At 30.1% G+C, this 21,605-nt stretch overlaps 1 protein-coding gene across 2 annotated transcripts in view; it reads left to right on the top strand.

The window, feature by feature from the left end:
* The window catches only part of Ccn, a 29,759-nt gene that overhangs the window by 5,452 nt on the left and 2,702 nt on the right, over positions 1-21,605 (top strand). Inside the window, exons 2-6 of one of the 2 annotated variants that reach the window (XM_015977552.2) lie at positions 1,190-1,318; positions 10,148-10,316; positions 14,688-14,779; positions 16,053-16,182; positions 18,763-18,956. In XM_015977552.2, the coding sequence (XP_015833038.1) occupies positions 1,190-1,318; positions 10,148-10,316; positions 14,688-14,779; positions 16,053-16,182; positions 18,763-18,956 (714 nt within the window). Of the gene's footprint in view, positions 1-1,189; positions 1,319-10,147; positions 10,317-14,687; positions 14,780-16,052; positions 16,183-18,759; positions 18,957-21,605 lie in introns of both variants that reach the window. The other variant, XM_015977551.2, reaches the window with a different exon arrangement.

Below are 21,605 nucleotides of genomic sequence, written 5' to 3'. Positions count from 1 at the left end.
TTTTACTGAAGTTAAATAAACTGAAAAACAACAATGTTTGGCTTCACAAAGTGTGAGCCAAACAAAAGTTTGAGAAAAATCTCAAATAAAAAATTACTATAGCAATTGAGCAAATAATCAACGAGGTCTTTCTTTATTTGTTATAAAATAAATAAGAGTGTATCTTTCCCTGGTTGTTGCCCGGGTTTGCCCAAATATTTGCTCTTGAAGTTTGAGGCAAACAAAAATTATTTATGGATGCCTCTCAACTAAGAAAATTAGATAATATTCCGGTTTGTTTTTCAAGAACCTATGCCTCGAGACATGTTTCAATATTTTCCCGGCAAAAAATTGCCATGTCTGCTGAACGAAATTTATGACAGTGTTTGCCAGTCAGACCTACAGTCAATTAATCTTATCGAAGGATATAACTTTGGAAATATCGAACTGAACTAAACAAATTTTCCTTCCTCTTCACAAAGCCATTAAAAATTAATTTGAATGGTTTCCAGCGACTCGTCTCTTGACCTCTCCTTAAAAATCAATTTACCGAATTTAAAATGCAAATAACTCTGAGCTTTATTGACCGCAAGAACAAGTGCGTCATACAGGTAGTCGAGTCTCGTAATCAGATAGCAATGTCAAAGCTTCATTATTGTTAGTAAAGCTGTCATTTAACACGGGGAACGTCGCAAAACAAACAAGTCTTGTCTATTGTGCAGAAAGGTTAATAAGTGCAGAGCTGCAACTGCTGGATTAGTTTAATTAATGCGGTTGGCACGCCTGCACTTTGCGCCTGACACGACCGGTGATTAACCGATTTTTATCGCAAAAATGTGGCGCAATAAAACAATAAATTTGTGTGAATACATAATTAATTAGCGTTGGAAAAACACGCTCAATTTTATATTAACTGTACAGAATTACCAATTTTGAGCGAGCGGGTCGAGAAATATCCCCTTATGAGAAAAAATAACACTTTTCTACTATATCATATCCCTTCTGACTATATAAAGTGTGTAATGGAGTCGCCGTCGTATTTTGCGAAAAGTGCTTGAGAACTTAATGGAAGACGGCCAAAAGAGTGTTTTATGGACCTGCTTCCGTTTAATAACTCAATAAGCAAATAAAATATTTGATTATTTTAATACACATTTCAGGAGATTTCAGAGCGATTATTTCAGCATTTTTTTATTTTGATTTTTTTCAGATCGACGATACAACATGTCGTTTCCTCTTCGTTCTGGCCATCTTTGCCTTAATCCCTCAAAGCATTTTGGCCGAGCGACATCGCAAGCGAGATTTGCGATCTCGTGGAACAGTTATTTACGCTGAAACGGTGAGTTTAAACCATCTCTCGCATTACCGGTGAAGGAAGTACGCTTTCGATGCTTAGACGAAGCTCACCGGAACATTACCTTCCGACTTCCGCTGGACGTTAAATTCAGGCCGGAAATACAAATCGGAAATATCGATTAAAATAATGTTCGAAAAAGAGCAAAAAAAGTTAATTTCATCTTACTTTTTCAATTAAAACTCGTATAATTGCAAATAATTATTTTGCCCGGCGCATCCACCAAAATTAAAATTAACATCTGATTTGAAATAGTTACTGAAATTATGTTAGTAAAAACAAAAAACATTTAACTTTAATATGCTTGATTACTGTTTTAAACAACGTTCGTAGAATGTGTGTAAACATATTTTTACTAAATCGTTTTTAAACGATATAAAACAAAGCTTAATCGAATTAGTTACAAATGAGAGAGTTAAAAGTATCAAACGTAAAAATATTAAAATATTAAACTTTACAACCGATTATGCTTGCGCTGTTAAATAATTATTTAAAAAATTTATACCTCAAAAACTAAATGTTTTAAGGCAAAATGGTTTGTTTCAGTAAATTCAACGCCTTTTTTTAGTGTTATGCTACTTTTATTACAACCCTAGTCTTTTTGTGAACTTATTTTATTTTAATATTTTTTAAATTAAAAAATGGTGGATGCGCCGGGTCATTTATTAAAAAATTCATAACTCAAAAACTAAATGATTTAAGGCAAAACGGTTTGTTTTAGTAAATTCTACGGCTTTTTTGGGTGTTGTGCTACTTTTATTACAACCCTAGTCTTTTTGAAAACTTATTTAAAAAAAATTTAAATTGAAAAATGGTGGATGCGCCGGGTCATTTATTAAAAAATCCATAACTCAAAAACTAAATGACTTGAGGCAAAACATTTTGTTTCAATAAATTCTACGGCTTTTTTGGGTGTTAAACTACTTTTATTACAACCCTAGTCTTTTTGAGAACTTATTTTTTAAATATTTTTTAATTAAAAAATGGTGGATGCGCCGGGTCATTTATTAAAAAATTCATAACTCAAAAACTAAATGATTTAAGGCAAAACGGTTTGTTTCAGTAAATTCTACGGCTTTTTTGGGTGTTATACTACTTTTATTACAACCCTAGTCTTTTTGAGAACTTATTTTTTAAATATTTTTAAATTAAAAAAATGGTGGATGCGCCGGGTCATTTATTAAAAATTCATAACTCAAAAACTAAATGATTTAAGGCAAAACGGTTTGTTTCAGTAAATTCTACGGCTTTTTTGGGTGTTATACTACTTTTATTACAACCCTAGTCTTTTTGAGAACTTATTTTTTAAATATTTTTAAATTAAAAAAATGGTGGATGCGCCGGGTCATTTATTAAAAATTCATAACTCAAAAACTAAATGATTTAAGGCAAAACGGTTTGTTTCAGTAAATTCTACGGCTTTTTTGGGTGTTATACTACTTTTATTACAGCCCTAGTCTTTTTGAGAACTTATTTTTTAATATTTTTAAATTGAAAAATGATGGATGCGCCGGGTCATTTATTAAAAAATTCATAACTCAAAAACTAAAAGTAGTACAACAAAACGGTTTGTTTCAATAAACTTTAGGGCTAATTTTACGTATCATACAAGCCTTGCACAAAATTTAAAGTTTTGATTTTTTTTAAAAATCAAGATAACCGTTACTACGAAAATTTGTCAATTTATCAAATAAAAATATTAAAATATTAAACTTTACAACCGATTATGCTTTAATACAATCTTTTTTCTTCGTTAATTGTTAATTGTTTATATTTTAACTCGTTAAAAGATAATCAATGTAAAATGTCACAAAATTAGTGAATGTCCTACACAAGTGAGCTTTTTCACCCAAAAACCGAATTTTGGTTAAGAAACGGAACAGCGCTTTACAAGTGACTGAATAAGCATAAATCTGGTGGTACAACATCCCCTGTCACATCGACACCCTCATTAGGATAAACCGGTCTTAAGATAAGCATCCTCCGGAAAATCCGGCCATAAATGAAATAACCTCACACAGTCCGAATCCTCTCATATCATCCAGCTCCAGATTAAGAAAGCGTTCCTTCTTTGTCCCCTCCGCAATTAATTTTCATGTAGCGTTCAAGTCTTCGTCACGTACCCGGAATTATCCCTCTTGCAAGAGGGAAATTCGTGGAAATTATGTCATTCGAGCCAAGATGGATGGCCACAAACGCTTTGCTTTATTAGTTATTGGGTGCCGACACGATATATTCATTATTTGGCGGCTATTAAAATTACAATTGTATTTTACAAATTAGCAATATTTAAATGAAAAATTCAATAATTCAACACGCGGAGACAAATCCATTTGTGCAAATGTATTTTCAAAGCTAAAAATTAAAACCGGTTGTGAAAAATCCCGTCAGCTGAAAGCGGCACTACGTGTCAAAGCACCTTTTTATTTTTTCGATTTAATGATGTCTGCTAAAACGTACGCTCGGCACACTTGTTACACTTCAGACATTTTTTTCCCAAGCCGTGGTTTTTATTAATTATTATTATTTTATTAACTATTTTATTACTTTTTTCAATTTCGTACTTTTTTTAATTTTAATCTAGAAATTTTTTATTGCTCTCAGGCCTCTTGTAGTTTCTTAGTGTTCAAGTCACAAAAATTTTTAAAATAATTTACACGATTGTGACATAAATTCATGTTTCAATATTTTACCCAGCGTAGATCTAACGTTTTTTTAACGTTACAACGGTTGATGTAACGTTATATGTTAAAATTTACAACGTTAAAATTTCATTGTATAATTACGTTTTCTTCTAACGTTTATGTTACGTAGTTTAATAACCATTTTTACCCTTCTTACCAATGTTTAACGTTTAAAGTAAAAAACGTTAAAGAACTTTAACGTTAGTAATAACCGTATTTAGCAACATTTGTTTTAAACGTAAAATAAACGTTTCAACAAAACTAAATTTGATTTTTATAATTAATGTCGTGAAACAATATATAAATAAACGTAACTTATTGTATCAAAAAAGCAGTTAAAAGCAGCGTTTTTAAAACGTTGCTTGTTTACGTTGATTATTGATTTTACGTTTTCTATAATTTTACGTTATATTTAAGTTTGAATAGTTACTTAAAAAAAAGTTAATATTTTATGTTACAAATAACGTTATTTTTATGGATATATTTGAGTTTATTTAACGATAAAAGTAACGTTATTTAAACCTACTTAGTTTCTTTCTTTACGTTATTTTTACGTTAGTGTGCTCACTCTAATGTTAATACCCAGTATTGAGTCACTTAAAATTTATAAACAAAATAATAACAAAATTAAAATAAAAATCATCAGAATTACTTTAACAAAAAGGTTCAACTAAATCACCTAATACTTAAGTACAGAAACATCTTGTAGACCTGAAGATAGCCACAGGAAGTGGTCGAGACATGTAATAAAACTTGAGAGAAAGAACCGATGCATTTGTTTACATAACACCCCAATATTTTATAATAAAAATTATGTTTTTAATTTTCCTGTAGTAGAAGTTAATAAAAAATGTTTCTACAGTTTTAATCAATCGTTTTAAAACCAAAATTTTTTTTCTAGTCTCTGTTAATTAAGATCGGAGGCCGAAATGTGATCCGGCGCCATTTGAGTAAAAGTTTTAATGAATGCGTCGTATTGACGGCTATATCGGAATATTATTAGGGCTGTTTCACAAGTTGGCGCGATCACGGAACCAACTCGATTAAGCTTCAATTAAAAGTTTAGTTTTTCCAAGGAGCCACCCTCTTTTTATTCAATTAAAATTGTAATTAGAAGTGCTGAAAGCAATTCGGAGAAAAGGAAATATAATTGTTTACAACAAAGTTTCGACAGTGTATTATCACGACGACGCCCCGACTAAAACTAATTATGGCTTCGATTTTACTTAATATGTTAATTTATTCGAGATAGAGTTACGAGGTGTTACTTTCGTCTATGAATTATTTATTGTGCTATTTGCATAATGGCGATTCGGAAATCGACGATTCCACACATTTCCACGAAATGTTTTGTCTTTGAGTTATTCATAAGTTTTCACAAAAACTTAAATCTTTGAACTTTCACTTAAAATAACAAATTATTTAAGTTGTGATGACTTTGTCGTTTTCTTGTCCACATTAGAGCCGCTGATCCGATAAGAGAACATGTTGAGCGCATTCCGGGCGATCGATGGAATTCGGTTGACTCTAGTCATTTGTATCTCATTAGAATTCCGTTCAACCCCCTTTTTGTGTCCGGAGTCCGGACTGTCGATATTTCCGGGTTGTAACCGTCTTTCATTTTCGTGCGTGCGCTCGTCAAAGCAATAAAAACCCGGAGCGAGAAGATTTTAATTGAAGTGTTGGTTTTTGATGTATTGGATTATTAAACACCTGACACACCCACATGCTCGTGTAACGTTCCCAATAAATGTAATTTCGCAAAACAGAGTCGAGTCGAGCCGGATTTCCCAATTTATAGATTAAATTTGCGAATTATGTTGATGAGACGCTCCTTGATAAAATTCGTTATTCCCTTGGAAAAATGTCATCGCTGTGATCAAACTTGTTAATTCTAGACGAGGGGCTTTGAAGCTCTCTTCCTCTGAAAGAACTTGATAAACTTTCATGAAATGGAGTCTCCGTTTCGTAAACAAGTCTTTTATTTTTACAAACTCTCGCCGTATATATATATATGTTTTCTACCGGCCAATCCGCATTAATTTATCAACAATGGAAAAGCCGCGTTTATCTGGATTTTATTAACTGTAAAAAGCTCTTTTTAATAAATTATGAAACGCCACAACGCATATAACAAACGGCAACGATAAATTTGCAGAATAAAGCGGGATATTAAAGCCCGGATTAGGACATTGCTGAATTATAAATTTCGACGGCATTCATTACGCTCCTCATTGATTTTGTTATAGAGTGATTACAATTCATCAAAACGGCTGCCAATTATCATCCACACGACAAATTTAATTAAAACCATAATCACATTTTTATACAAACGGTTTTTTAATCGATTTAACAATTGATTTGTAAAATACATCAACTTTTCAGTGAACTAATTAAAATAAAAATTTGGTGATAATCAGTGGCAAGTGATTCAAATGTACTAAAGTGGGCCGCCAGGAGCCACAATATTTTACCTCATCGGAGCGTTTTACGTACAATTGCTGGCTTGTAAAAAATCTATCAAGTATATTAATAAAAACAAGTAAATAAATAAATAAATAAATAATGTAAGCAAGTTATGCATACACTGAGGTGGTAACAAACCTCTGGATTTGTTTTTTGCAAATTAAAATAATATAATTACGCACTAATTCTCAATAAATATCTCGCAAAACTATTCATATTTAATTTATAAAATTATTGACCCGGCGCATCCACCAAAATGTAATTATTTTATTGTGCTAATTTTATAATAAAATATAAATAATTTATTTAAATGCTCCCGTCAAAGTAAATAAAACTTGAATAGAACAAATAATAATACATTTTTAGAGTTATAATTTTTAAACCACAAATACTTGATGCTAAATAATAAACCCGGCGCATCCACCAAAATTAAATTACTAGTTATTTTTATTCAAGTTTTTAGTAATGTTTTTGGGTTTTTTACGTAGAAAAATGAAATAAAAAAATCACATTTAAGTAATTTGCCAACACACACGACAAATAATCTATTTAACAGTTGAGACTAGTAATCCTTCAAGCAGCTTATAAAGATTGTCTTATCTTTTATTTAAGTAAACTATGTGTTATAAAAATGGTAAAAGTTCGGTAATAATCTGTTGTAGTTGGCCGCCAGGAGCCACAAAAATTTTACCTCGCTAAGTAAATCAGTAAAGTTAGTTGGTTAAACTAGTTATTAGTAAATTTTTGTAAATAAAAATTACATAATTACAAATTAATTTTCAAATACATCTCGCAAAATCACTAATATTTGATTTATATTTGTTTAAGTTATTAAAACACACAATTTTTTAACTAAACAAATGCAATAAAAATGATGTAAATGTGGTAATAATCAATTGAAGAAACTTTAAAATGAGACGCCGGGAGCCACAAAAATTTTACCTCAATGGGATTAAGTACAGTTGCTGATTTCTAAGAGATAGATAATGAATAATAATAAATTATAAAAAAATAGATACATACTTTTTAGACAAAAAAACTCACTGATATTAACAAAACGGCAACGAAAAAATGAGTAATGTAATTTATTTAAGCAAATTATATGTACACACTGAGATATTAACAAACCCTAAATAAACCAAATCAAATAAATTTTCAATTAAATTTTGCAAAATCAGTCATTATTTAATTTATAAAATTATATTGGTCCGGCGCATCCACCAAAATGTAACTATTTTATTGTGCTAATTTTATAATAAAATATAAATAGTTTATTTAAATGCTGCCGTCAAAGTGAATAAAACTTCAATAAAACAAATAATAATAAACATTTTTAGAGTTGTAACTTTTAAACCACAAATATTTAATGCTAAATAATTACCCCGGCGCAAGCTTTCAAGTTTTTAGTAATGTTTTTGAGTTTTTTCTTAGAAAAACAAAATAAAAAGTCACATTTCATTAATTTGCTAACCAACACAATTAATAATTTATTTAACAGTTGAGACTAGTAATCCTTCAACCAGGTTATAAAGATTGTCTTATATTTTATTTAAGTAAACTATGTGTTATAAAAATGGTAAAAAATCGGTAATAATCTGTAGTTGGCCGCCAGGAGCCACAAAATTTTTACCTTGCTAAGTAAATTAGTAAAGTTAGTTGGTTAAACTAGTTATTAGTAAATTTTTATAAATAAAAATTACATAATTACAAATTAATTTTCAAATATATCTCGTAAAATCACTAACATTTAATTTAAATTTGTTTAAGTTATTACAACACACAATTTTTTAACTAAACAAATGCCATAAAAATGATAAAAATGCGGTAATATTCAATTGCGGAAACTTTAAAATGGGCCGCCGGAAGCCACAAAAATTTTACCTCAATGGGATTAAGTACAGTTGCTGATTTCTAAGAGATAGGTAAGAATAAACCTTAACAAAATACATACATAATTTTTTAGACAAAAACACTCACTGGTATTAACATAACTGCAACGAAAAAATGAGTAATGTAATTTATTTAAGCAAATTATATGTACACACTGAGGTAATAACAAACCTCAAATAAACCAAATCAAATAAATTTCCAATTAAATTTTGCAAAATCAGTCATTATTTAATTTATAAAATTATATTGATCCGGCGCATCCACCAACATGTATTTACTTTATTGTGTTAATTTTGATACAATATAAATAGTTTATTTAAAGCTCACGTTAAAGTGAATAAAATAAATAAGCATAAACATTTTTCACAACTATAGCTTCCATATCGACAAATATTTAATTATTTATAAAATTATTAACCCGGCGCATCCACCAAAATTGTAATTATAGTTTTAATTTCAGAACACAGAAATTTTCAACAATAAGCCATTTTGATTATTAATTTGAAATGTTATTTCATGTGCAAAATGCAACGAAAACGTATCAAAGTTTCAACTAACAATACACCCAGACTGAACTATGACTAAGTTGAATGGAAATCAATTGTCATATTGCAATAATCGCAGAAATAATTCACTTTGCAACTCTCGAGTGAAACAAAATGTTGTGTTTTGTTTTCATTTTGTCTTTATCAAACAATCGCAACCACGTCCTCTCTGATTAAATAGCTAATTAACGTTAGATGGCGCTCGTCGAAAATCCCTCTACATCGCATAAAATTCGACTCCGGTTAATTAGGAAGCGGGAATGCAATTAGGTTCCGGATTGAGAATAGGGACTCTGTCTTTTCCCCATACATCGCTATCAGTTGATGAAGCATAATTAGGGCAACACAAACAGAAAAAAAGGGCGATAATTGGCATGAAAAAGCTTTATCGATCAACCGTCAAAGGGCCACCTGTGCTCAACCAATCTCGAGCCGAGATTACAAGGCAACAACTTAAATCGAGATTTATACAGACCACCGCCACGACATTCCGTAAACGAGTGAACGATTTATGGCAACTTCTGGACTAGGGAAATCTTGGGGCGCAATTTGCGAAAGTAGTATCGATAAATATTGGCGACGGATCATGCCAGAATTGCAGAAATGGTATCGACAGGTGTGACCTATATGGATATTTGAGGACGGTTGTTGGCCTGCGACAGGCAGGCAACTGTATTTATTTTTCAGAAATAGAGGATACTTTTTTATTTTATGCTTGAAACTGAAATCTGTTTATTGGAAATTTGTTTACGGTGCATTAAAAACGTTTTAAAAGTTTATTTCAGCTTTCTGAACGTCAGGGCGGTTTTAATTTTTAATGCATTTCGCACAAAGAAAAGAATGTGCTGCGAGTAATGTTTATTGATCATAAAATTTAAAAAAAAGTTTTATCTGAGTGAGTAAAAAATTTAAAAAAAATTGTGTAATCTAGACTTGACCTATTTCAAATGTCGTATTTTTAATTGACTTGATTTCACACGTTTACGAACTTCCGCTTGCAATAAAATGATGACTTCACATTTGCTCACTTCCGCCGTCACTCACACAGCGTCCAAATTAGTCAAATTTTCTTTTTGCGCGTCTCTGCCGTCTACAAAATATTGTTTTGCTGATACAAGAATATTTCCATATAATGTCGTGATTCTAGGTTTAGTGCACGCAAATAAAAGTTTTATACTGGGCTAAAAACAGTCTTAGATGATTGATTTATCAATAATTCTCATTTGCAGGACTGCCCTTATCCTTGCACGTGTCCTGTGATGGGCCAGGAAGTGTGTAGGGAGTGTGAGGAGTGCCCAAGACAGCTGGGCGAGCCCTGCAGTGAGGATAGGCCCTGTGATAGGCAACGAGGGCTTGTGTGTCGATACAAACATGGCGATTCTGAAGGTGTCTGCAGAGGTAAGATTTTTTTGATCAAAGTTAATGACAAAAAAATTTAAATTTGAATTTCTTCAAGCAAAATACGCAAACTCTGAGAACATAAAACTTGTTATTTATAAAATAAAACATAATTATAAATAATGTTTTAACCAATTATCGTAAAGCCAATAATTGTTCAAAAAATTGACCCGGCGCATCCACCAAAATTAATATAGTGGTTTTTTTTGTGAATAATTTTAAAATCTAAGTAACATGATTTAATTTGTGATTTGTAAATTAAAATAAATAATTGCAAACAGTTTTTAAAATCTGGTTATTTAAAATTCATTTTTTATTAATTCCCAAATAAAACGAAATAAATTTTATAAAAAAATTCTCTATTGTACAATAAAAGCTACAAGAAGTTTAAAAATATTGATCTAAATTTGTTGTAAAATTAAGCCTCTTTTCTGTAAGAATTTACGTCAACCTAGAAAATAAATTTAATTGCACGGAAATACTCGTACATTGTGCTAAAATTAGGCATCTTTGTTATACCAACAATTTTTTATTCATTAACATTTTTATTTTCGGTAGATTTTTATTTCTAGTTTTTTTTACTGTTTGTCATAGTTTGCCACAACTCCTGGAGTGTTTTTTTATAAAACTTTACACTTCAATCACAGGTTCAATTACCCACGAAAAGACAGGCATCCTTTTTCTAATTTTGTTATGCTTTTTATTAATATTTGAAAGTAAGAAAGTAAGTCAATTTTCTAAGTGGCTTTACTAAAATATTGTTGTGCTTTTGCAAGGATTCGTAAATCTTCTGAATTAAAAAACATTGTTTCATTAAAAAATAATTTAATGTCAACTAGTATTTCCAATCGAAAAGTAAAAAAACTTAAAAGCAGAAATACAAAAAAAAATATTGAGATTGGAATTTTGTAGAATTAGATGACTGAATAAATGAGAATTTAGGAATCTATAGAAACTAACGCAAAATTTTAAAAACTTGAAAAAAAAAAATAAAATTATAAAATAGTAAAACTACGAAAAACTAAAAAAATGAGAAATGAATATAAAACATGTGAAAATTAAAAAAAAACTTAGATACTAAGAAACTTAAGCACTGTGTGACCGAAGCATTAAAAAACTATCAGATCAAAAGATGTCTGTAGGAAACAAAAAATTTTTAAATGTAAAATTTTAAAAACTATTCAGAAATTCAAAAATTTACATTTTTATCAATCAATGAATCAGTTTCAGAATAGCTCTTAAAACTTGCAGATTAGGGAAGTTTTCTACAATCTAGTGTCCAATTTGACGAAAGGGTAAAAAAATGTGGAATAATATAGTATTTAATAATAATAATAATTTAATTTCATCTAAAAACACATAATAGTGTGATAATTTTATTTTGCTGAACATTGGCTTTTTTATAGAATTGTTTGCAATCCTTTAATATAATTTTTTTTTAAATAAACATAGGATTAATAGTTAATGTAATGTTCAGTAAAAACTCATTGTATGTTACATGTATAAGACGAGGTCAAAAATTTAGCCCAATAAAATTAACGTACACAATCACAATTCACAACGAAATAAAATTACAACAGCGAACAAAAAATTCATACACGGGATAAAAACAGTTGTCATGGAGCAAATTTAAAATTACTCTTTTGAACATTTTGCGTTCTCTAATTTGTTTTATATTTCCCGGCAAGTTTTTGTAAATGATTGTACCACCGTACACAAGTCAGTTTTTAAAAATATTTGGCTATTGTTGTGGTCGTGTCCCGAATTGTTTTGTACGCTATTTTCTAACCAATTTTCCTATTAATTAAAAAATGATCGGGGCTTGGATCCGCGTTCGCTCCTCGTTTATATCCCCAACAAATTTAATCGAATCGAAGCGATTAATTATAATGACAGCGAAGACGCTATGAAACGATTCCACTTAAATTTATTGCGATTTTAATTAGAGTGGAGCGTCTCGCGCCTTCATTCCGCACTGTTTCTCCTGTTTGCGTTCTTCCGTAAAAAGGATTCAAACGAGCGAAAAAATAAAGCCGGCGATCGATGATTGCGCCTAAATCCCTTCACCTGATGGTGTTGCCATCAACAAGTAAGCCCTTGACGGATTCGTCCCTTTTCGCGCCATTTGAGTGCGGACGTAACAATTAAGCCACAATCCTTGGAAAAGTTAGCTGACAGGGCGAGTTTATCACCCGGATTTGCATCAACTAAGCCGTCTTGATGGAATTCCAATTTTATTTGTAACGGGAGGTTTTTTTGGTTTTAATTTCATCGAGGAGGAGCTTTGTCTCGTCTGTATTTAATTATGGCTTGTATTCTTTGCGTCCCGGGGCGCAGGCGTGTCTTCGGCACACTTCATTAGACCAGAAACTAGCTGAAGAGCAAAAACGAGAAACGCTCCAGGCTTTCACAGCTACGTCGTTATTTTGTAATACAAACGATGCGACCGGAACACTGAGTGTATTAATAGTTGGACAGAAATTATGATCAAAGCTGTTTTTTTTTGAAATGAGAGCCAAAAACGCAAATCAATAAAGTATGAGAAAAAAACACTGATACGATCAATGAGCCTTTTATTTGACTTGCTGGTGTGAAGCTTATGATAAAAAATATTATCTGTGCAGTTAAAATCATTGAAACATTGAGAATAGAAACAAATAAAAGCCCCACATTTAAAAAAAATTAATAAAATTTAAAAAATATATTGTTAATTTTTGGTGGATGCGCCGGGCTAATAATTTTATATTTTATGAAAATTAAAAAACTTTCACACTTGCACTGTTGTCAACATATTCCAAGGTCACAGGCCTCTAGATAATAATAACAAAATAATATATGTATACATTTTTGGTGGATGCGCCGGAATAATACTTCAAAAATATTTTATAAACTTGAAAAACAGAAATTAAAACAATAATTTAATTAATTTTAAAGGAACAGGCTTGATAATTAATATTGCATGCCGCAAATGTTTTGATAATTGTTTATAATTATTTTTTTCTAATTTTTCTTCTTTTTGAGTTATTTTTAAATGTAAAGTTTAATTTTATACAAGTGTCTCACCTCAGTGTTAGGTATCTTGTCAGAAAACATCATTTATTAAAAAAAACGTTTAAATCCCAGTTATACAGTTATTACAAATTTGATTAAATTTGTTTTGTTAAAACCATAAAAAAATACTCAAAAATTAGAATCAAAAAGCTTTACATGTGTGTCAACATGATTCAAAGTCACAAACCTCTTGATAATTAACATAATACGGTGCGTTCAAAAAGTCTTTAGATCAACTCTTGCTGTGAAATTTAGACTGACAGATTATCTTTTTATTCTGTTGAAGTGTCAAACGCACTACTTGCAATTTTCTTCAACACCAATATTGTCGTATGCACTAATCATAAGAAATCAACATACAAATTTCACAGCAAGAGTTGATCTAAAGGCTTTTTGAACGGACTGTATAAATAATCGTAAATATGGTGAAAGCGCCGAGCTAATAAGAGTATTTGTAGTTTTGCAAGCTGCAAGTGCTTCAATAGCGAATCACAGTTATTTGTTTTAATTCGCAAACAACATCCTGAAACAAGTTATTTAATTTTTTAAAGTTTAAATTATTTAAAAATATGATAATAATTTGGTGGATTACTTTCTTATAATTCTCAGTGATTTTGAAGAGCATAATTATAAAAAATTTAATGTGTTATTTTTATAAAAGACAAGTTTTGCCACCTCAATCAATTATTTACAATTTTTTTAAGGTTATTATGTTTTAAATTAAATTTGTTGAGTAAAAACCTTGAAAAACACTGAAACCATCGACGAGTAACTTGATAACACTTCGACACTCATAAATTAAAAAATTGTAAATTTTTTAAGTTAAAATAAAATAACAATACGTCCACATAAAAGCAAGTAAAATATAATTTTTATTGCAAGTTAGCATGAAGTCTTTGTTAACAAGTTGGAAGCACTGAAAAACCTCACATTTGTGCATGTTTTCAAGTTGCCAACTTAATATTAAACTTTCAAAATTTTTGATTTTAATTATGGTGGATGCGCCAGGATAATAATTTATTAAATAAAATATTTGTTGATTTGCAAACTATAACTGTTTTAAAAACTGCTCAGAATTAGTTGTTTTAATTGGAAAAACACAGATTGCAATTACTTAGATTATGTAACTTTGTCATATTTAAAAAAATAAAATAAAATAAAAATGGTGCATGCGCCGGGCAATTTTTTTTTAAACTTTTATTATTACTAGTGTTATTCTGATAAAAACAGCGATGCTTAAAATGTGTTTTAGACAAATATTTAAAAAAAAAATAATTGCTTATGAACTTTTTCCCCAGCTAGAAAATACTTTTGTTGCAGAATCAACTGGGGTGCCATGTATCGTGCACAACAAGACCTACGAGCACGGTGAGACATTTTCTCTGGACTGTCGCACTCAATGCGCTTGTCAGGTGAGTCCCAGATATAATTATATTTAATATTTAATCGAGCAAAGGGAGCACAACAACGTCAACAAGAAATAAAGTCGCGCCGCCAGTGAAGATATCTCTCAAAATGAATATTTCACCGTCCGGAAAAGCAGCTGAAATGTTGATACACACAAACTCCAATCATCTCCACAATAAAACCAACATAACCAAATGTGACTCGCTTGCATCCGAAATAATGAAATTTGCAAGCAAATCTTTCGATATTGGACAGTGTCGTACTTTTCTTTGATGTTGGCTTACTAAAGGCCGTAAAATAATTACAATTTCCATTCGGTGGCTTTAATAAAAGCTCCTCAAAGAACGCTTTATGAATGTTTCATGTTGCCAGAAATTCCCAAATAATTCCGCAAAATTTTTTATTTATACTCGATAAATACAGCAGACGGCTACTTTACATTTCTCCATTAAAAGCGTATTAGCAGCCAAAAAATATTATTTTTGAGTTTTGACTCAATTAGGTCATTTCTTGCCGAAATTTGGTTGCATATTAACAAAAATTCGGAAATAACCCACTATGGACTAACCCTGTACAACCGATAAATTTAAATTGTGACAGTTTCCAAAGAGCGACCTTATCAAAATCGTGATTTCGTTCAAAACTTGTTAACTTTCATATTTCCGGGATCGCTGGAAAAGACAATAGTTGGTCCAATTACCAATTAAAATAAGACGAAGATTCGTAAAGTTTTTAACTTCCTTTTCGGAGACGACGTCTCAAATATAATGCCCCCTTGTTGGTTGAATGATAAACTTACCTACTTAAAACTTTATTTGGTGTTTCCATAAAGAGCCTATTTAAAACTTTTTCAACTCGGGAGGCTCACAACTTAATGTATGCCACGTCAAGGATTTGAAAATTTACATGACCAACAAATGTTGCTGTAAACACCGAAATATTTCGTGACATGTTAGAGCGCGTCATTTCATCTTTGTATGTTAATTAGCAGAGCTCATTAGGCACATATATGTGTTTCCAATCGCATGGAAATTGAGTTTGGGTATGATGGAGAATGTTTATGTTATTTGTTGTTGGATTTATGAATCGAATGCGATATTTCCACATGCTAATTCATGACGGTAATTGTTTGTTGGGCGAAATTAAACAGCCATCGATAACCACAACATACAGCTTATTACAGTCTTCAGGGCGGAAAAACAACAAAACGCATGAGAGATTTTGAATTGGAATAACATTTTATGCAAATATTACTAAATGATTTCTTTGTTGTTGTAGAATGGGACGTATGGGTGCTCCTCTTTGTGCCCCCAAGAGCACATTTCACCCCGTGGTAACTGCCAGCATCCCCGTTTGGTGGATGTTCCTGAGCAGTGCTGTCGCGAGTGGATGTGCGATAGCCAAACTGGTACGTATAAAGACTTTGGATTTGTTAGTGATTAAAAAAAATTTTTAAAATTATTTTGAATATTTAAATCTACAAAAAAAATTAAAAAGAAACTGAAAAAAGCTGTAAGAAAGTGTAACTGAACATTCCAAGAAAAATTTAGATAAAAATTTAGAAAAGAAAGTGAAGAAGAATCAATAAAAGATGAATGGTTTTAAAAGAACCTAAAGAAAAGTCATCAAAAAACAGTGTAGAAAAAGTTTATAAAAATTGAAAAGACTGTTAAATCGAAGATAGAGAAAAAAATAGAGCTGGACGTAAAAAAGAATCTAAAAAAATCTGGAGTAAAATATAAAAATTATATTTAAAAAAAAGTTAAAATAGAATCAAAAGAATTAAGAAACAGATCTAAAAAAAGTTTACAAAAAATTCAAAAATGAGTTTGAAACACACGTTGTAATAGAACCTTAGAAAAAAATTTACAAAAGAAGTAGAAAAATCATAGAAACAATCTAAGAACAAAATGGAGAATTGAAGATGGGAAAATAGAACATAGAGAAGAAACTACAGCTGAACGTAAAAATAAAATGTAAAGAAACTTTTCAAAAAGGATTTAGGTACAAATTTTAAACAGAAAAGTTTACAGAAAAACTTAAAGATAAAAGTTGGCTAAGAACGGTGTAAAATTATGTAAAAAATATATGTAAAAATCTAAAAATAATTTTACAAAAAACTTAGTAAAGAAACTAATAAATATACAGAAACAAATTGAAAACACTTTATAATAAAATATATAGAATAAATTACACCTAAGCGTAAAGAAAGGATCTAAAGAAAAATCTAGAGACAGATTTAGACAAAAACTAAAGAAAAATTTCCACAAAGATTCAGATAAAAAATTAGATAAGAAGGTAAAGTAGAAGCAATAGAAAAATGTAGAAAAATTAGAAGACGAATTTAAAAATTAGTTTATAAAAATCCAAAGATGAGGTTATAAAAGAACTTATAACATAAATTAAGACTATAAAATAAATTAGAACTGAACATAAAATAGGATTTAAAGAAAAACCAAGAAACTTTGAAAAAAGCCTAAAAAATAAAAAAATTGAGAAGACAGTAAAATAAAAAAATAAAAGAAATTAATTTAAATAAGATATGAATAAAATGTGAAGAAAGATTTAAAAAATTGAAACACAAATTTAATTTAAAAAATTTATAAAAATCCAAAAATAATTAAAAAAAACTAGATAAGAATGTAAAAAGAATTAAAAAATATTTAAGAAAGCTGAAAAAAAATACAGGTGAACTTCAAAAACAATCTAAAAACTGTCTGGGAAAAGTTTTAGCTAAATATTTAGAAAAAACGCTAAAGCAAAATCAAAACAAGATTAAAAAAATAAAAGACAAATTTAAAGAAAATTTTATAAAAATGCAAAAGTGATTTCACAAAGAAAATTAGAAGGAAATCTAAAAAAAATTAAAAAAGATATTGGGACTGTGAATTAGAAAAGAAAGAGAAGAAGAAATTAGAAAGCTAAATGTAAAAAAATTCAAAAAAAAATCTGGGAAAAAGTTTAGCTAAATATTTAGAAAAGAAGATAAAATTTATAAAAATGCATAGATAATAAGTTTACAAAAAAACTAGAAAAGAATTCAATGACATTAAAAAATAAGAATATTGTAAAATAGAAGACAGAGAAGAAATTAGAGCTAAACGTAAAAAAGCAAATCTGAAGTACGGTTAGGATAAAAATTTAGAAAAAAAACTAAAGCAGAATCCAAGGAAGAAGAAAAATTTTAAAATATTAAAATTCAAACTTAAAGAAGAATTTATAAAAAACAAACCCTATTGAAATACATAAAAATAAACTACTAAATAAACTAAAAATAAAAAGAAACTACAAGAAAGACAAATTCATTACAGAAAACTAAAAAAACTTAAGGAGTCTGTAAAATTTAAGATAGAGAAGAAACTAAAGCTGAACGTAAAAAATATAAAAATTTTCAAAAAGAAACTTCAAACAGGCACTGACCTGACTAAATAAATGTCGAAAACAATTTTTTTCTGAAACTTATTAATATTTTTTTGCAGAAATCTATATCCGTAAAGAAATAAATGTTTACAAAATTCAGTTGACTTTCGTGTTAAACATTGTATTTAAATGTAATGGACTTTCGTAATTGATAATATTTATTTGTACCTGATTATATTTGTTGGTATTTGACCGTATTGGCTTGTAATTAAAATAATTCCCAAACCCCGAAATATCGTTTTATGGACCAACCTCCCATCCCATTCGTTCCAAACCGAACGAAATAATCCACACAAATTACAACGTCGGTAATAAAACTAGCACAAAACCATCGTCGGAACTTTGAGCGCGCATTGTAGTGCGCCCTCGTCCTCCTCGTAAACGGGCTTAAATAAAACGCCGAAATTGCTCCTAATTTTCATGAAAATCTCGACAGAAATTCAGGAAATTGCGCTTTAAGCTCGCGACCTTTGTCTCTCACTCCGGCACGTATTCAAATTAAGCGAGACGAAATCTGGGTAATTGTTAAAAAAGAAAACATAATGGAGGTGAATTATTCTTTCAGCAGAGCAACCCCCGGCCTGCCAGCCGGCCTTCTCCAGGTGGTCCAGCTGCAGCAGCGACTGCGGAGCCGGCCTGTCCTCCAGGAGGTCCAACTTGAACGCGCGCTGTCTTCCAGACACGGAAATTAGGATATGCCAGACGAGGCGGTGCCAGGAGGCCGCTCCAACCGTTCATCACAAGAACCAACACCATCTCAGGGTAAAGAAAGCAGGAATATTTTAGCAAAAGTATTCGAGTCAAAGCGAGATTGCTTGCGGTATGCAACTTTTGTAAATATTATTCAGGCACAAAGCTTTGAAAGTTGGAAATGATTCTTCCGGAGACGCGCTAGATGTGATATTAATTCGCCGTCTGAGCTTTCGCATCGATTTCTCCCGATGAATTATTAATACGAAGTGGGACAAGGACACTGCGTTCATTTAAACGCAACAAAAGTCGTTAAGTTTGAATTTTTGTAATTAAGATTTTTCGTGGAAAAGCAATCAGGGCCGAATTATCGTCTTTTTGTGGTCCTTTGCGTACAATTTGTATCTGGAGGCGCCATTAATTACGAAAATTGTGGCACACACTGTACACATTAGTCAACACGGAGGAGTGCCGCGTTTACCTCAAGGGAAAGCCGCTAAAAACTGAGGAAGCTATGAATAATTAAGCGATAAATCATCCAAGAACGCAGTAAAACTCGGTCAGGACCACATGAAGTGCTTATTTAGGACCCTCTGTGTTGTAACTCTAACACGTTCCGCGAAAGCGGAGAAAAAGCTCAAAGCTGAGCTTCAAATCAAACAGTGGAATAAACTCAAACTTGAACTGAATTTTTTAAGAACGACTGCGGTTGAGGTTTTTAATAACCAATATTTGTTAATTGATAACAAAACTAAACGTTTAAGAAAAAATAAAATTTATACAGAAAAGTAAAAAAAACTAGAAAAAACTAGTTTTATTTGCAAAAATACTGTCTATACGAGGTATTTTCTATTCATGTATTTTTTTTAGAATTTATCAATAATACTTTATAATAAATACTATTTATTATGATTAATATTATTTTGCAGAAACTTAATAATATTACACGTTAATAATAAATAACTAATCTTAGTGACAAAGAACTGTAGAAAAATTAAAAAAAAAAAGAATTATTTTCTAAATTTAGAAGTCTTCAAAGAATTTGCTAAATTCCTTATCACTATTCGTTTTCGAAATAAAACAAACTAAAATACAGTACAGTCGAACAAAGTAAAAATGATGCCTCAATAAATAAGTCCCTGCTAATTTCAAAATAATTTTTTTTGAGCCAGTTTACAGAAAGCGATGTTAAAATTTAATTCAGAATTAAATTAATTCGAATTAAATTGTCATTTATTTAAGCATTGACAAACGTCTTTATCCATCAATGTTTAAAAATTATAATTTTCACATAATAGTTTGACAAATCTAACAAAAATTGATTCAAAAAATTTGTTTCGACGTCAAACCTAAAAAAACGTTTGAGTTGTTACAACATAAGCGTAAATAAGTCGGAACTATTTTATAACAATTAGTTTTGTATAATTAAAAAAGTAAGTATAAGTTGTTAATTTTTATAAATCTTTTTTCTCTTTAAATTAAATAAATAATTTTGGTTCGTTTTTAATGACAATTTGAAATTTTAGGGTCGACTTACAGAACGCAACCAAGTTTTAATTCGCTATTAACTTGACGTTTGTCAGTGCAAAATAAATGGCAACTTAACTGAAATTTGTTTAATTCTAAAATAAATTATTACTTCGCTTCCTAATCGGTATTTTAAGAAATGTATTTTGTTGAAACTACGTCAAGTTTGCTTGCGGCATCCACAGCAGAGACTGGTTTATTGAGGGGTCATTTTCACATTGTTTGACTGTACCTCCTCAAAGTTTAATTTAGTTTGTTTTATTAGAAAAATTGTGTAATAATTAACCTTAATAAGCGTGACTTCATTTGGCATTTAGATACATAGTTAACTATTTTATGATATTTTCATAGTTTTAGAGTATTCGTAGTCAAAAATTCAACAACCAAAAAAATCAAACATTTTCGACACAAATTTTTCGGTTCATCTTTATCAAAATTTCGAAAATTAAATGTGTTTTGGAACAGAACACTTTCCAAATATAGATATATAACGCCGAAATACCTAATTTTATTTTTGTTTAAACGTCCAAAAAAGACGAAAATAACACCATTTTCAAACTAAATTAATTCAGTGATTTTTAAAGAAAATTTGCTGAATAATGATAATTGCATGTATGGGTGAAAAACGTGGTAATATAACGCAAAAATAATTAATTTGTTTAATTTTTCACACCGACTTGTAAAATAATAGTTTTTTTAGTTTTTTGAACTAGGTTATTTTTTAATAAAATGTCACTAAACAACTACAAAAAGTGTACTTTCGAATCAATTTAGTTGTTTTTGGATGATTTTTTAGCAATTTTGCGTTTTCTAAAAGAAAGATAAAACGTCTGAATTTTTTTTTGGTTAAACACCGTGCTAGAACGAATGAAAAAGAAAGATATTTTAAAATTTCGACATAGTTTAGTATTTTTTTGTTCTATTAAAAAAATTGCTGGTATGATTTGCGGTACCAGAAGTATTTTTTTATGAGCAGCAAAATATGAAAATATGGAAATACTAGTATTCACACAGTGTGAGTCAGTTAAAAGGTATTTTTGACATTTTTTAGATGTAACCATTCATATAATGATAACACTCATTCCAGCTGTCCAAATCAATAATAATCGTTAAATAATTATGAAATTAATCCACGACTGCATTGTTCCAAATATTGATTAAAAATACATAAAATCTCTCAACAACGGGCACCGA

The sequence above is a fragment of the Tribolium castaneum genome, chromosome 1, assembly GCF_031307605.1.
Source record: "Tribolium castaneum strain GA2 chromosome 1, icTriCast1.1, whole genome shotgun sequence".
NCBI lineage: Eukaryota > Metazoa > Arthropoda > Insecta > Coleoptera > Tenebrionidae > Tribolium > Tribolium castaneum.
The sequence above is the reverse complement of the archived record's forward strand: the minus strand, read 5'-3'. Positions and strand labels throughout refer to the sequence as shown.